The 15,585-nt window shown below is 39.2% G+C and overlaps 1 protein-coding gene across 10 annotated transcripts in view; it reads right to left on the reverse strand.

The window, feature by feature from the left end:
* Positions 1-15,585, reverse strand: part of sick (sickie) — a 328,412-nt gene that overhangs the window by 76,322 nt on the left and 236,505 nt on the right. For 3 of the 10 annotated variants that reach the window (XM_018002838.2, XM_089463439.1, XM_018002842.2), the window contains exon 2: positions 7,639-7,988. The exons of the other annotated variants lie outside the window; for them this stretch is intronic. In XM_018002838.2, coding sequence (XP_017858327.1) covers positions 7,639-7,730 — 92 coding nt within the window. In that variant the 5' untranslated portion in view covers positions 7,731-7,988. The remainder of the gene's footprint in view (positions 1-7,638; positions 7,989-15,585) is intronic. 10 annotated transcript variants of the gene reach the window in all.

Genomic DNA, 15,585 nt, shown 5'->3' on the forward strand with positions numbered 1-15,585 from the left:
TTTAAACATAAATGAGAAAATAATAATAAGAGAATATATTTTTAAAAGAAATGATAGATTAAAAAATAAATAAATAAACAAAATACTTATAATTTGTTTATTTTTTTTATATCAATACATTTTTAATAAATTTGTTTGAATTTTTATTTTAATATTTTTAACTCGACATGAATAAAATACGGTTTACCCATCTATATAAATTAAATTATATCCTCAATGAAAATGTATAATAATTGGCAAAATATTGCTTTTAACTTTATTAATTAACAAACATTATCAGTTCAGAGCTCGAATTGCCTTTTTATTATTTAAAGAAAAAAATAAAAAAAATCAGTTATTTTTTCCAAGGTAAGGTTTTTCATTTATTTTAAGGCATGAATGAGATTTTAATAATGAATAATGAAGTTGTGATGTATAAAACAATTTTTTTTAAAAGAAACTAGAAGATTTTTAATCTGTCTTCTTTTCTTTTTATATAAAAAAAAGTTTTTATCCAATTAAGTATTTCATTAATATATGCAAATTATACTACAGCTAAGTTGCTTCTCAGAACACACTCGCACATACACTCCACACACACATAGAGCAAGGCAAATGGCTTTTCCATTTCTTAGTCAACTTCGCTTTTTTTGCAATTACTCCAAACGCTGATTAAAAACGCAAATAAAGTAATAAAAGAGAGACCGAGGTAAACTTTTAATAAGTCGCGCGCATAAAGCTTAGCAGGGGGCGGAGACACAGCGCGGGCCGAAAGATACAATTGTGTCTTATTGTTGTTGGCCATTAATAAGACAGGCTAAGTGAAATAAAAATGAAAGAAAAACTGCGCGCAGCAATTGTATTAAAACAGCTCATAAAAAACGGCAGCCAAGCGCGACGCAGACAAATGAAGTTGGCAGCTGCGTTGACGTCGACTCTGACATTGACTCGTCTCCCGGCTCCTTTTGCCAGGATGCTCTGGGTCCTTTTTGGCTCGACTGCTCGGCTGCAAATTAAATACAGCAAGACTCCGGCTAGAATCGGAGATGTTTCGGATGCTTTCATCGGGCGTCTGAAGAACTTCTTCCAAATTACTTTTCATATAATTTTATTTGCTATTTGCATTTTATTGTTGCGACTCGCTTTGCCGCCAACTGTTTTGGCCATGTTCCACGCTGTTTGCCAAAGCAGTCAAGTTAAAAGCCAAAGCCGTATGTCTGCCGAGCTTTATTCGCTTCGGCAGGGATGTCGATTGTCTGTCTGCATAAGGGAAAAGCTACAAGTTCCTACAATGTGTCTATGCAAGCGGCATGTGTGCACGGGCTGCTCGAAAGGTATTCAAATGAAATGATGTAGTGGCCAAAGGTATCCAAGCAGGAGTGCTACAGTTTTCAATGACTTTAGTTCAGTAGATTTTTAAATTGATATAACTGTTAACTGATGTAATCTTGAAGAGAATTTGCCATTTTATGCAGCCTTGATTTGACTATCCTGTATACAAGATAAACTATCTCTTCTAGCAAATAATTTATTTAATGGATTCCAGTGAAGTGCTTCTTCAAATGTTTATTTGAAAGTTGGACAGTGGATGAGCCTTATATTTTCCCAATGGTCAAAGTCTGCTTAAAAACTATCGTAAGCGATAGAAGTGAACTAATTTATATGAAGGCCTTGCAAATTATTTGTTGTCAAATCAACGGATTGTAATTAAATAGAAAGAAATATAAATTATAAACAAAATTATAAAAGTCCTAAAATACTTAATTATCAAACTGTTTACAAATATATTTTTTCAAAAATTTAAGAAGTGACAACATTTAATATATATTAATATATACGCCAATAAAAAGTCTTTATGCTTAAGCAAATATTATTCATCATTATTACAGACTAGACGTCTGCATGATTACATTCATAACAAAGCCACATTGAGTTTATTCGAATTGAGTAGAATATGAGTGAGTGAAAAGGACAGAATGAGACGAATGTGTATACTACTGTTTCGCAAGACGAACATGTTGTGTCTCATGCCGAATGACTCAGTATAACAGACACATACTGTCAATAGATTTACATGCGAATTGAGTCATCCGTAATCCCACTCAAATCTGTCTTCCAAGTTACAGCTAGCTAACTTCTATAGCAACTCTCGCTGCATTTAGCAACATCTGAGCTGCTTGGAGCAACATCTGAGCTTGTTAACTGGCGAAATGTATTCAGAGTATCAGCAGCTTTGCATCTCCCAGTTTCAGGTGTCGCTGGATGTCGAATGCTGTTGCCACGGTTTGTTGTTGTTGTTGTTGCAGATGCTGCTGCTGTTTCTGTTTCTGTTTCAGTTTGCATAGAGCGCAAATTGAATTTTGCGTCTTTATTACGCATTTTTGATTTGTAGCTGTGCGCGGATTTCAATTCGTTGTGCACTGTGAAATGTCTTTGACCTTTGAGAGAGCGAATGTGTGTGTGTGTGAGGCTCATAATAGCCTGACTGCTGTTCCTGATGGCATTCACCTGTGTGGCACGGCCCACGCAGCAGTTGCCGCAGACCAGTTACTGAGAGAGAGGAGCCAACTATAAAGCGCGTCGTTGACGGCATTTGCTTGTATAAATATGAAAGAGTCTCCCCGCTCCGCACTCGCACCCGCTGGGGCGCCTCCACTGGCTGCCCATTAGTTGCATTTGCGTTGCATTGCTGTTGCTTTTGTTGCCGCACAATGCGACACTCGAGTTGCATTTGTCATGCCAGCAGCAGCAGCAGCAGCAGTAGCTTCTAAGAGCCAGCCACCAAGTGCGTGGCAGGATCTGGCTAGGGGGCCGGGGACCCGGGACTTGGGACCCGGAACCTGGTACTTGGGGCCTGGAGCCTGACCATTTCGGGTTATTGCCAGTTGCCTTATTTGAGCAGCGGCCAAGTTGCAACTCTTTCGCTTTTATTACGGCCCCAACATATTTACGATTTGTTGGCAACGCCGTTTATGGCTAGAAGTGGTTTCCTCTCCGCTGGGCCCTTGGCTGGGCTGCAGTTGCCTGCAGTATCTCTGCCTTTATTTGCCTTACACGCGATAAAGATTGACAGGCGATAGGAGCAAAACAAATATAACAAACGCTGGCAGAATGACGGATTTCTCAATATTAATTTCAAGCAGAGCTCCGACTCGAGTCTGAAATTCCCAACTCTAACCTTTAGACAGACTATCTGAACTTTAGATGGAGTTTGCGTTAGAGTTTCTTCATGATATCAGTAACTCCTCCTTCTGCCTGTCATAAAAATGTAATAGATTTTATTATACTCTGTCTCCTTTAATACAATAATAATTATGGTATAAGCATGACTTCCACTGTTTTTAAAAATTACGTTTAAGATTTGAGACGTCTAAATGTGAATGTGAAGCTCAACAGAGGATTGGTGTATGCAATATATTTTCTAGCAAGGATAAATACAGTTACAATTTGAAAGCTAATGATTTTACGACGACTTTATTTTAAAGAGTCTTGTTTTATTAATGAAAATTCATATTTAAAATATTTCATATCTATAAATTTGACATTCTCTTGAGCTAATTCATTTCCGAATCTAGGAAATCTTTCGAAATCTAGAGGATAGTTTACAAGTAAAGAAATATATCTCTTCTTTCTGGAATCGCCTTATCTTTGCGAAATTCGAATTGTGGATTTGCTCGTGCAGTCATGCCTTATGACATACTATATTTAGCGCTTGCCAGCTGGGAAAGTTTATTCGTTTTTGGTCAGCTCACTTTCACTCGTTCGGGTGTTATTTAAGCCGCGCTCAGCTGAGACTTACGCTGCCGGTGAGTGCATTAGATAGCCAGCGAACACCTCCAGCTACCGGCCAAAGCAATTTCCCGTCTATTGCTAACCCAAAAACCTTTTGAACCCGGCCCCAGCCGTTGCTGAGGTGCAGTTTATGCCGTTAAGCTGAGAATATATGTGTATATATTCATAAATTTAGCCACAGCAATTTTTGCAGGCTACTGCGAACGAGTCGAACGAGCTGTCAGCCGCAATAGCAAGAGACAAGAGCTTGCAGGAGCCAAGAAATTTATGTGAAGCCGAAACATGGCCGAGTCATGAGCTGGCTGGCTTGGCTCGCTGGCCCTGCTTACTGGCCTTGCTGGCTGCCTGAAGAGTTTTCGTGAGCATTTTGAGTAGGTGTTGAATGGTTGATAATAAGCGTAATTATGCGCCATTGATATGCCCGCAGGAGTGGCCAAGCAGTTGAAGATCGCTCTGGAGACAGACAAAGTCAGCAGCAGACAGCTGCTGCTCAGGGGACAGACGGACGAGCAGCAGACGTCCAGTTAGAAAAGCGCCATAAACCTGTTCCATTTCAAGAACAGCCTAACATACATAAATATACATATATAAGCTCAGGAGTCAGAAAGATGTTGGCTAGGAGCAGGAAATTCAACAACTGCCAACAGAATTTGATAGCTCAATTATATATAAGATGGCTTAAAATTATTAAGATGGCTAAAATCGAAATCTTCGTCTCGATTTCAGTCTGCAAATTTATAGTCAACAATTTTGAGTAGTTCCTTAAAGCGCCTTGCTTACAGTTCGCGAGTTAAGCACGATTCTTGAATGGAAAGCAATCTTTTAGCCTGCAAGTTTGACAGCTTTGTTCGCAACAACGAGCCATGTCATTAGAAATTGTAATGCGACACGCTGGCAAACGTGTTCATCTTAAGAGTCGTGTAGCCCCTCCTCTGACTGCGACTGCGACTCCAACTTCAACTCTAATTCCACTGTGCCAGGCACTAAGACTCGCACTCAGTCATCAGATACACACGCACACTCATACAAAACGGCTTGAGATACTTTACTAGCTGCAGCTTTGGGTATTGTATTCGACTCGCATGCACACATACATATAAACATATTTCTTATTCCTGGCTGGTTGCTACTGCGGCTTCAAGTGCGGCATATAGTCACGATTTTCAGTTATTAGACGGGCTAAAGTTGTGGCCCCAACTTTGGCACTCCAGCTCAAAACAGTTGTTTCTGGCTGCTTCTGTCTGACTTTTGTCTGACTTGTGGGACGCATTCTCTCAGCTGCTGCAAGAAACAATTAATAGCGTCTGCCAACACATTCCCCGCCCATGTGCCACGCCCCGCGCAAACACACGTGCAAGATGTTCCTGCTAATGGTCGTCACCTCTGTTGACAGAGGCACAGGCCGTGGCATAGTGAGGAAGGGGGCTGAGGGGCTAGGCAGCTGGCTAGGAGCTATGAGCTTGTCGACATCTTTAAATATGCAGCAGGTTGCTCTATGCTCGTAAACAACAAGCCACAGCCGCAAATGGAGAGTAGCCAAACAAACAACCAAATAAACAAACAAGCAAACAAAGCGGCTAAAAACAAAAACAAAGCCACATACTTTGTTGCAGCTGCTGTTTATGCATCAAGTGGACAGCCCTGGCGCTGGCAACTCGAGTAGCTGAATTCCACTTCCAGCTTTTAGCTGGATTACGTTTCACGCCAATACGCGAGATGGACGCGAGAAAGCAGCCAGAAGTGTGAAAGCAAAGAAAGTGCTGAATGCAGAACGCTAAATGTTAGGAAGTAAGACAAAGAAATGCAGATTGTGAGGATATTAAAAGATCTATTGAAAAGTGTGTATATGGAAACATAATCAGATATGCTTTATATCTCCATATAGAACAAAACCTGATTTACTAAATTAATTATTAGGTTATCTGGGAAATTATTATCTATTTATATAGTAAAATCCATTTATTGCTGTATTAAGAAGAGATTAAATCGAGATTCTTTCATCTCTCTTACCCAATCTGTCTTTCATTACAACCATTCATATACAAATATTGTTTAAGTATTTATATAAGAATTTTCCATGCTAAAAAGTTTTCTCATCTCTTGAAAATTTCAAGACTTTCACATGTTTCTTAGCTTGTGACAAACGGAAAGAGTGTTACGGAGTTCTTATGCATACTTTAGATGTGGTCATATCATTATGAACAGGCACTCGTCTCTAAAAGCATAAAAGTCACCCGCCCACTTTATGGGAATCGTGCTTTGCTTTAGCCTAGATATGACAGCTTGGCTTAGATCACAGTCGCACACACACACACACACACACGCAGACTTCGTCTTCTTTTCACACCCAGCAGCTGACAGCATTTTGCGTGTGTGTTTGTATAGTCGCAGCTCGGTGGGGGTTGGACAAATGTTCGTAAATAAGCAGGCCGGGCTGCATATTTCGGTAGTCCTGTATTGAACAAACAGAGGCGAGGGTTGACTGATAAGTAGCAGCTAGGCAGCGCGACAGCTAGGCGGGCAGCAGATTCCCAGCGAATGGATTTTCAATTATGCAACTGGGCAAATGTTTTATTTATTGACTCTGCGCGCATTTCCATCATAACTGAAAGGTTTTTAGATATGGTGGTTGATTTCGAGGCGACAAAAAACAATGTTCCAAGGGTAGTTCTTACCCAAACACATATCACAATTTCACTCTAAAGGAAACTCTACAGAGGCAGAGAAAGAGAGAGAGAAATAGAGGGGGAGAGAGAGTCGGGGTGGCTGTAAGTTGATCGCTCGATTATGCAATGAAACGGGGCAACAAACTTAGCAGCTCTGCCAGTCCCACGCGGCTCCAGTAAATTAAACTTGGCCCCAGTCTGGCTGGCAGCCAACTGTGGATCTTCGGCCAAGAATTGGACGAGGCCAAGTACCCGGGGCCAAAAGACGGAAGTCGATCAGCAGACGCCACTCGCGTGTTTGCTGAATGTGTCGCTTTCGGCACCTAGGCACCTTGCCTGACTGACTGCAGAGGGATTCTGGAGTAGAGGCTGAGGGGGAGGCATGCATTACTTATGAATCGCTTTACACGGCTAATCTAAAGAGAAAACTGAGAAATTCGCACCAGCCAGCCATACAGTGAGCAAAATTGGGAAAAACGAAACGAACTTAATTAATATAAGAATATTTGAGTGAGAATAAATACTAAAGGGCTTTTAAATTACTCAAATTACATGTTTTGTGCATAACTTCTCTTAATTGAAAATTGCATCTACCTCTCTATCTCTTTCTATCTCTTTCTCTCTCTCTCTCTCTCTCTCTCACTCTGTGAAAACTATATTCACAGTTAAGTAATTCAAGACTAAGTAATTTATAAATGATATAAATGAGGAATTTTATAAAATACCAATTCCATAAAAGCTTAAATTCAATTAAATGCCACAAATTCCACCACAATTTCTCATAGTGTAGGCAGTGCTCTTTCAGTAAATAATTCTCAAGTTTGTTTAAGAGAAACGTAAACGCAACCACAAAATGTCATTTCCATTAGCCGCCAGCTTGTTTTGATTTGCCTAAAAATAGCCGCAATAGCCACTGGAGTGGGCCCGAAGAGTGCTGCTGCTCCTGCTGCTGCTGTTGCTGCTGTACTTTAAATAGATCTCCAGTTTCTGGGGAAGATGTATCGTTGATTTCAGCAAATTCAGCTAGGCAACATTTTCGGGGCTCTGATTTATTGTGCTGACATTTGGCTTTTTTCCGCCATTGGCTTTTTGTATTGTTTAAAATATAATAATGGGTCTCATTAGTGACTGCTGGAAAAGCCGTCAGCATTTTCCACGGAAAACCTCCCAGTCTATACATATATACATATATATAGGTTACCTTCTGACATCCGGCGAGTTGGGCAGGCTGCGACATTTGCGTGAGCTTTTGCCGCCAGTGTTGCCATGTGACGAGGATGAAGTGTTGCCCATTTTTGTATATTTACACTTTCACTCCAATTAACGTGTTGAGATGATAATGATAATGGTGACGATGATAAGAATAGAACTTGGTTTAATTTGGCATTTGGATGCAGCTTTGGCACTTTTTAGCTGTTCATTTCTGCACTATTTAAATTCATAATTTTTCATTCAAATTTTTTAATATTTTTACATACAATTTTTGCATTTGTTGACATGTTTTTGGATTTTAAAGATAATTTGGTGCTTATTTTGTGGATTTCTAATTATCTTTTAGTAATAATAAAACATTTTAATTAAATTGGATTAAAGCTGTAACACATTTTTTTTTTAATTTTTTCTAGTACAATTGTATTATATTTCTGTCATTATATATTATTTTATAATATTTCATATTTAATATTTTTTGTAAGAAGATATCATTTAATATTAATATTAATATTATTTATTATTATTATTATTTTAAAATAGCATTGTTTATTATATTTTATAAATTTTATAATCAAATATTTTATATACATATTTTTATTTATTTATTTATACATTTTGTTTTTCAATATCTAAACTTCCCCTTATTTTCTGCGTGCATACATATGTACATATAAAGCTTAGATTTGAATCAGAGTATTTGGGAATGGGTTTATCTCTTTGTAGAGGCGAATTTCGGGTGGCGAATGCTTTAACAGTCGTAGAGGCTTTTAAGCTCCATTAAACGCCTTTGATGGCAGCTTCTCTTTTGTTTTTCCTGATCTAATTTTCGCACTCATTAAAGGCTCAGAGGCAAATCGTCCGCCCCTTGAAAATATTGTTTGCTCTATGTAATTACTTTGTAATTAAGTGTCCTGGACCCACCGTGACAGACGCTAAAAATTGCAGCTAATCAAACAAATGTCTGCTGCCCCAAAATACGCCCCAAGGCGAATGCCAACAAAAAGGGAAAATCTAAAGTAAAACGCCAAGGGATGACCAAAAATGTTTGCACAGCACTTTGATCTGGAATACCGAACAGAGGAGGGCCAGTTGTTGTACCGAAAACTTAATGCAATTAAGTGAACATATTTGCAACTTCCGGGCCGCCCACACAAGAAAAGCCAGAGGACCAGAAAAACAGACATTTTTGATGTATGACTGCTGCCGCTGCTGGTGATGCGGCTAATCTGGCGAGGAGCAGGACGCAGCACAGGGTGACTCGGGCAACTAAAATGGGGATGCACGGTGAATTCGAGGAAAAGGTTTCTCAGCGCAAAATCAATATCAATAGCTTCAATTACAGAGATGTAAAGCCCATTGGCAACACGAAAAAGCACAGTCGAAGAAAAAGAATGGCGTGTAAATAATAAACGCACGTGCGTGTGACACGTGATTGGGACTGGGACTGGGACTGGCATTGGTAGAGCCCATGGAACGGGGAATGAGTGTGCCTTGTAGCCCACATTTTGAAGTGCCTGCTAAATGCTCTCAAAGTGGTCATATTTTTGCGTGAAACGCAGCCAAACGAGCGCGAAGGGTGCGAAGTTTATGCTTAATCAATTTGTCGTAAAAATTAATGCCATGTACTTTTATTTTTTGGGCATTGCAATGCATTGTCGAGCACTGGCTGTCCGCTGTAAGGGTTGATCAGCTCGTGCTGCTGCAGCCTCCGCGATAAATGTTGCGAGATTTTGTTCCTCTTTCGCAACACGTGTCGCAACGCGGGTGGGCTGAGACTGCGAGTGGGGTAAAAAGTCGCAGGTCTCTCCTCTCTTGACTTATGCGTAAGTTTGTCTGATTTATTACAGTGTACCCATTCTGCACTGGCTCTCGCAATTGTTTGCTTGGCGTCAGTTGCGTAATCAAACTGTCACAGCAGCAATTACCACAGCCCAGAGTCACTCGACTTCGATTCTGGCTGCGTCTCGCCTGACTGCATAATTTTCATAAATTGTTGCAAATTGTTGTTGTCGTCTCGTTTGTCACTCGCGAACATGGAGTTGGAACTGGAACTGGAGCGACAACTGGAGCCGAAGCATAATAAATGAATAGACAGGCCTTAGCGAATGGCTCAAGTTGAAATGCTTGACAGATTGCTGACAATCTCTTGGCATAAGGAAACGCTTTCCAAGCAATCTAGGAAGTGTGACTAAATCATTGAATAATTGATCTCAATGATACAGGAAGCAGCAGAAATTGCAATAAGAAGTCATGACTAGCTCTGCCCTTAGTGAGTTTAGAAGAGTCAAGTGTTATTCAACTAGTTCTATTATCAACGATAGAGAAATTTATATAAGTGAACTAGCTCTTTATATATCCGAACTAGAACTCAAGTGTTATTCAACTAGTTCTATTATCAACGATAGAGAAATTTACATAAGTGAACTTTTGTCCAGCCATAGAGCTCTAGTGACTTTTTTAAATTTATCATCTTTCTCTCTGCGAACTAGTTCAGTTCATAAGCTCGCAGCTTACTCCGTGTACTATGACATTATATATATTTCGTTTCTTTTTCAGTTTTTGAACTACTCATTAGAATCAACTAAGTTCATTGAACTACCTCAACACTACTTTTTGTTGACATTTCATATAAGTAACTCCTGGATTATTATTATTTTCTATATTTGGGACCTATTCACTCCAAAGCATTGCAGGTTTCAAGAATTGTGATTAAGAACAGATCAAGCCCAAGCATATATTGCACAAGATAATTGTTGAACGGTTCCCTGGAATTGTATGCAAATTGTATGCAAATTGCCGACAGAAATTACAGCCATTGTGGTCTGACTTTATTGTTGGAATTACCTAAATCAAACTGTTGCTCAAGTTTATTTATAAAGCATTATTGTTGTAGCAGTAAATTTACAACTTTTTTAGGCTAAAAATCGGATGGCATTGAATAAACACTTTTTTAGATATTTAGTATTATTTTAAATACAAGAGAGATTCAAACATTAACAATGAATCGTTTACTTTTTACTGTATTACATCATTTAAAACATTTTGGTTTTGTGCCTAGCATCAGTGAGTCAGTCAATCAATTAGAATGTATAGTAGCTTTACAATGCACACAAATATCTTTAAAAAACTGGGAGCTACGCTGGGATTTCCTCATCAATCAATCAATCGCACAATCAGAAGCTACTTCACACCTTTACAGACCAAACCTATAATCTTTCCATTTATCACTTGCTTAATCTTCTGTAACACTTTCAGCGTGAGCTTTATGCCTTAGTCAGTCAATCACTCAAGCACTCAATCATTCCATCAGAGCGGCAGCTGGGTAGCCCCACGCATACAATGGGAAAAGATTTGCGAATTATTTTTTTAGGTATTGTTAAAACGCATTTCAATTGCACAAAGCGCTGGGTGCTACATCAAAGCTATCTGCCGATTATTAAATATTTATATATTATGTACATGTGACTGATGTATGCGTGACTGGGGCGCACCTATCATAACCAATCTACGAGTCGAGTTTTCCATTAATTGGCTGCACACTGAAAAGGCAGAAAAATAACAAGGCAAATCTAAGACTTGAAAGGGCACAGCAAAATGTCAGCTTTTTTTTGGGTTAAGATATTTTATCTGTTTGTTTTTGTTGTATTCTGTAATTTTTGTGCGCTGTAGCTCGCCGCTAAAATGCCGTGACAAATTGCTGATTTGCTTTGACATATAAATAAAAGACTTTTGTCTAAAGTTTGTCGCGCTATTTCTGTTGTCTATGCGCCCTCGCCCCCTGCTCGCTTTTAAGCGGAAGCTAAAAGAGTCTTTCAAGTTGATTTCTGCTCCATAAACTTGTCTATTTTTGTATTGTATGCTGCTCACTGGAGCGCAGCGTTGTCCGGACTCCGGACCCACTGTGCACGAGCCCACCCTTCTCGCCGATTCTCAGCTGCCTGTTCTCTGCTCGAAAATTTGGAGCAGCACGTGCATTTGCACGTTTCTACCTTTATCTGTCTTGTTTCGAATGGGGTATTTGCATTTCTTGATTAAATATGCTAAGTGTAAGAGGAGAACATTTCGTTTTTTAAGATATCTGTAAAGCTTCGGCTATAAATATAAATTATTATAAATTAAATAATCTAATTTGTACTTTTCTTTATTTTTATCAGGCCATCTAGTTAATGTATAATTCCCATTATAGGTATTGTTTAAGCAAAAGGCGAATTATAAGACAAGCTTTAAAATGCTTCTCAAAAATCATTATAATATATACTATTACTTGAAATTTTTTCAATTACTTTACAAAAATGATGTTTTTGTTTCGACATTTTTTGTTTATTCAGAATCTTGGTGTACTTAGTCGACTTCCTACTCAGATTCCTTTAATACGTTGCTGTTTGTTTTCTGTTGAACAGAAATCCGACTGGAGGTCGTAGAATAAATGTATCTCATACTAACTAGCAAAAAAGCAAAGCAAATGTTAAAATTAAACTCCTCTATGTGAAAACAACGTTTATAAAGAGTTTATATATAGTATATGAAGCCAGTTTTCGCCTTTTCCTACATAAAAGCTAAGCTCTTTTAAAGACCATAATTTTCATAAAACTTCCATAAATATTCGCAAGGGTATATTAGCTTCGTCACGTCGTAGATAACTTTTTCTTTTTTCCTGCTGCTTCCCGGTATCCATTGTTTTTAGTGTCTGTCTTTCGTTTGTTTATATTTAGATGGAAGTATTTTCTTTATGTCAGTTTTACGGCGCATTAAAAGCCAACTTAAGAACCGGCTAAGCGAGGGGGCGTGGCAGGGGGCAGGCTGTTGGAACACTGACTGAAAGGGAGCTGCAACATAAATCTTGACACAAATTTATTTGTTAAACTTCCAAGCTGAAGTTCTTTTTCTGTTTTTTACTTTATTTTCCTCGTCTTGGACTTGGACTTGCCAACCAACCATTTTATATGCATTGCATGTGCCGAGGCGCCCAGCGAGTAGGCGTGGCATTGTGATTGAGCGGCTGCATTGTTAGATTTATGAACATTCAACCAGGGCTAAGACATTGAGCTACAACCCAAACCTGAATGTCTAACAGCGAAAGCAAAAAAGACCAGGCGAATTAATATTCCGTGAATTTCCTGTCAAAAACTAATATTGCATTTTGAAAAACTGGAAGAAGTATAGTAAAGGCATCTCCAGCATATGCTAAAAGGTATGAGCTAGCTCCGTATCGTCGCATCGTATTCCCTTCTGCCCCGCTGCTGCCCCCTTTGGCTACTTCCTTCCTGCTCCTTCGGGCTATTATCGGCACATTCTTGACTTTAACAACTCTTTGCCACTTCTGCACATTAAATAATTTTCCTTTAGCCAACGTACGTGACTAAACGTCAATTTCCAGTTATCAGGCCCCGCTTCCTCTTGTCTGCGCGCATCGCCCGGCCCGGCCCTATGCAAACTGCATTCCCGCTACGATTTTCATAAATTTTGCACAAAGTGCCTTCGGGCCTCGTGCGACGGCATAGATAAGAGCCCAGGCAAAAGTTGCTTCTTGGGCAAAAAGTGCAATGTTCTGATAAGAACAACTCTTAACAGAGCCCAACCACACTGCTCTGAGCTGAACTGTGTGCGAAAGGCCCAGCGGCGGCTAACTGTGTCAAAAACTTTGCGGTTCAATCGACGTACGTGATATTCCATGAATTGTCCAATTAGTTAGGGCGTCGAAAGAGAGAGGGAGAGGGAGAGTGAGGGAGAGGGCTGCGAAGCGGTTCTTAAGTGAGAATTATGTGATATGCTAAGAGGCCCTCCACAGTCACTTATGAGCAGATTAATAACAGCACTTGGGTGTACTCTATAATCCGATCTCACAGAGCTCTATCAAAGCTAATCTTGTTTACATAGCATGAAGCACGTTATGGTATATTCAAGAACTAGTTCAATTTAATAAAATAAGTCACTACAAAACCAACCAACTATAAACATAGAATTTGCATTGCTTGCTCATGAAAAAGAACTAGATCAACAATATTAATATTATAAAAATATTTTAAGTATTTTATGTATGAATAATAATAATTTTACATTTCATTAATTTTTTATTATTTTACTACATATTTTATATAAATTATAAGAACTAGTTCGCATTCTAAATATCAACAAATGCCAAAATTAACATGAATTGGATGTTGGATTCCATTTCAATCCAGCCTTCCTTAGCATTTGAGCTTTTCCTCTTTAAAATATTAGTAATCAGCTCTCAATCGAATTACAATTTACATTTAATTCAGGTCAGCCAAACGGTGAACCATGCTCCCTATGCATTAGCGCTAGAACGAAAGACCGCGAACTAGTTCCAATAGTTCTTGCACAACCCTAGCAACCATTTCACATTTTTCATTGAGTGGATATTAACATTAACATGAAAACCCCATAACCGTGAACCGAAACTAATAATTATCAAGAGACCCTCTTGGACGTATGCATATGAGAGCTGTATAGCTCGATGGCTGACACCCTATGGCCATAACAGCATATTATCATAATTAAATCATTAGGTTGACGCTTCTGCTACTTATGTGAGCATAATCCGCGCTCCCTCGTTCACACGCGGGACGACTGACAGACAGAAAGACAGAGAGACAGACAGGGGCCCCTATGAATGCTATCATTAGTCAAAGTTCGTCTCGGCTGTTACCTACGGTAAGTACTCGAATACGACCCGCTCATTTGCCCATAATCCCCTCACCCACTCCTCTCTTCGCCCCTCCACTCCTACTGTGCACCGCAATTGATTTTTCATTTGTTTGGTATTTTGACAGCTCGCTTTTTGATATCTCAAATTTCTGTCGTGGGCTTTGATTTGCTGCCGGTCAGGGGGCAGGGGTTGCTGAACGGTTCAATGCACCCCCAGAAAGCAGATGAAGAAGAAGATCATGATGATGATTCTGACAGCTTGTCAGTTGTCAGGGACAGGCAGACTTGCAATTAGACTTACTTTAAATTGTGAACTGAGCCGTAGTTGGTTCAGCTCCTTTGGCAGACTCATAATTAGTCAGCCCCTCAAGGATCTTACTGTAAATCCTTTTATTTGGGGCCACAGCTGCCACTTGAATCGAATTAAATTAGAAATCTCAGCTGCGAAACTCAAGCGCGAGTCAAAAATTAAGATTAATTGGAGACACACGCCGCTCGGAGTGGCTGTGAAACCGGTTAGACTTATCAGCCGCACATCTTGAGGTAGACAAACATTGTCCAAAGAGCTGATGAGACTGCAGATTAGCGCCTGGGCCCGAAATAAGCTATGCCTAATGGGGCGGATAGTTCTAATTGCCAATGTCTGTGCTCTGTGCCTGCTTAATTAACTTGTGGCTCGCATTTAACTTTGCTGTAAACTGTCGACGCCGAGGAAGCCAGTCAAATGGAAAGTGAAAAGTTCTAGGGGCAAGGAAAATATGTACCTGAAGCAGGTCTGTACACTCCACTCCACTGTCAATAAGACTTTGATAAGAATCGAGTGTTACTAATTAACGAATTACTTAGAATGCCTTTAACAAAATCAAATGGAAATTTTATAATCAAGCATTCGGTACATAAATAAATATTAATAAAAATAAAATTAATGACTAAAGAGAACATTACTATTTTTGTTTCTTATGTTCCGAAGCTTTAAATTTTCTGCTTTCAAATAGACCACAATAAAGTTTTAAAAACTTTTCCAACTGAGCGAGTTTTTTTTTTATAAATTAACAAATCCCTCAGCTACACCGCAAAACAATTTCGCTGGATTTCAACTTTGGAGGAATATAAATAAAATACGCGCTTATCTAAAATGGAATTTGTCTGGCGGTTTGGTCCATTGAGGATGTCTGCAAAGAGTTGGCAATACATTTGGCGAAGTTGTTGTTGTTACTGTTGTATAGTCTGTGTCTGTATTTAAGCCTTTTAATTTGTGTGCAATGCG

This window comes from Drosophila arizonae, chromosome 3, assembly GCF_054131065.1.
Source record: "Drosophila arizonae isolate 15081-1271.41 chromosome 3, UAZ_ARI_1.0, whole genome shotgun sequence".
Taxonomy (NCBI): Eukaryota; Metazoa; Arthropoda; class Insecta; order Diptera; family Drosophilidae; genus Drosophila; species Drosophila arizonae.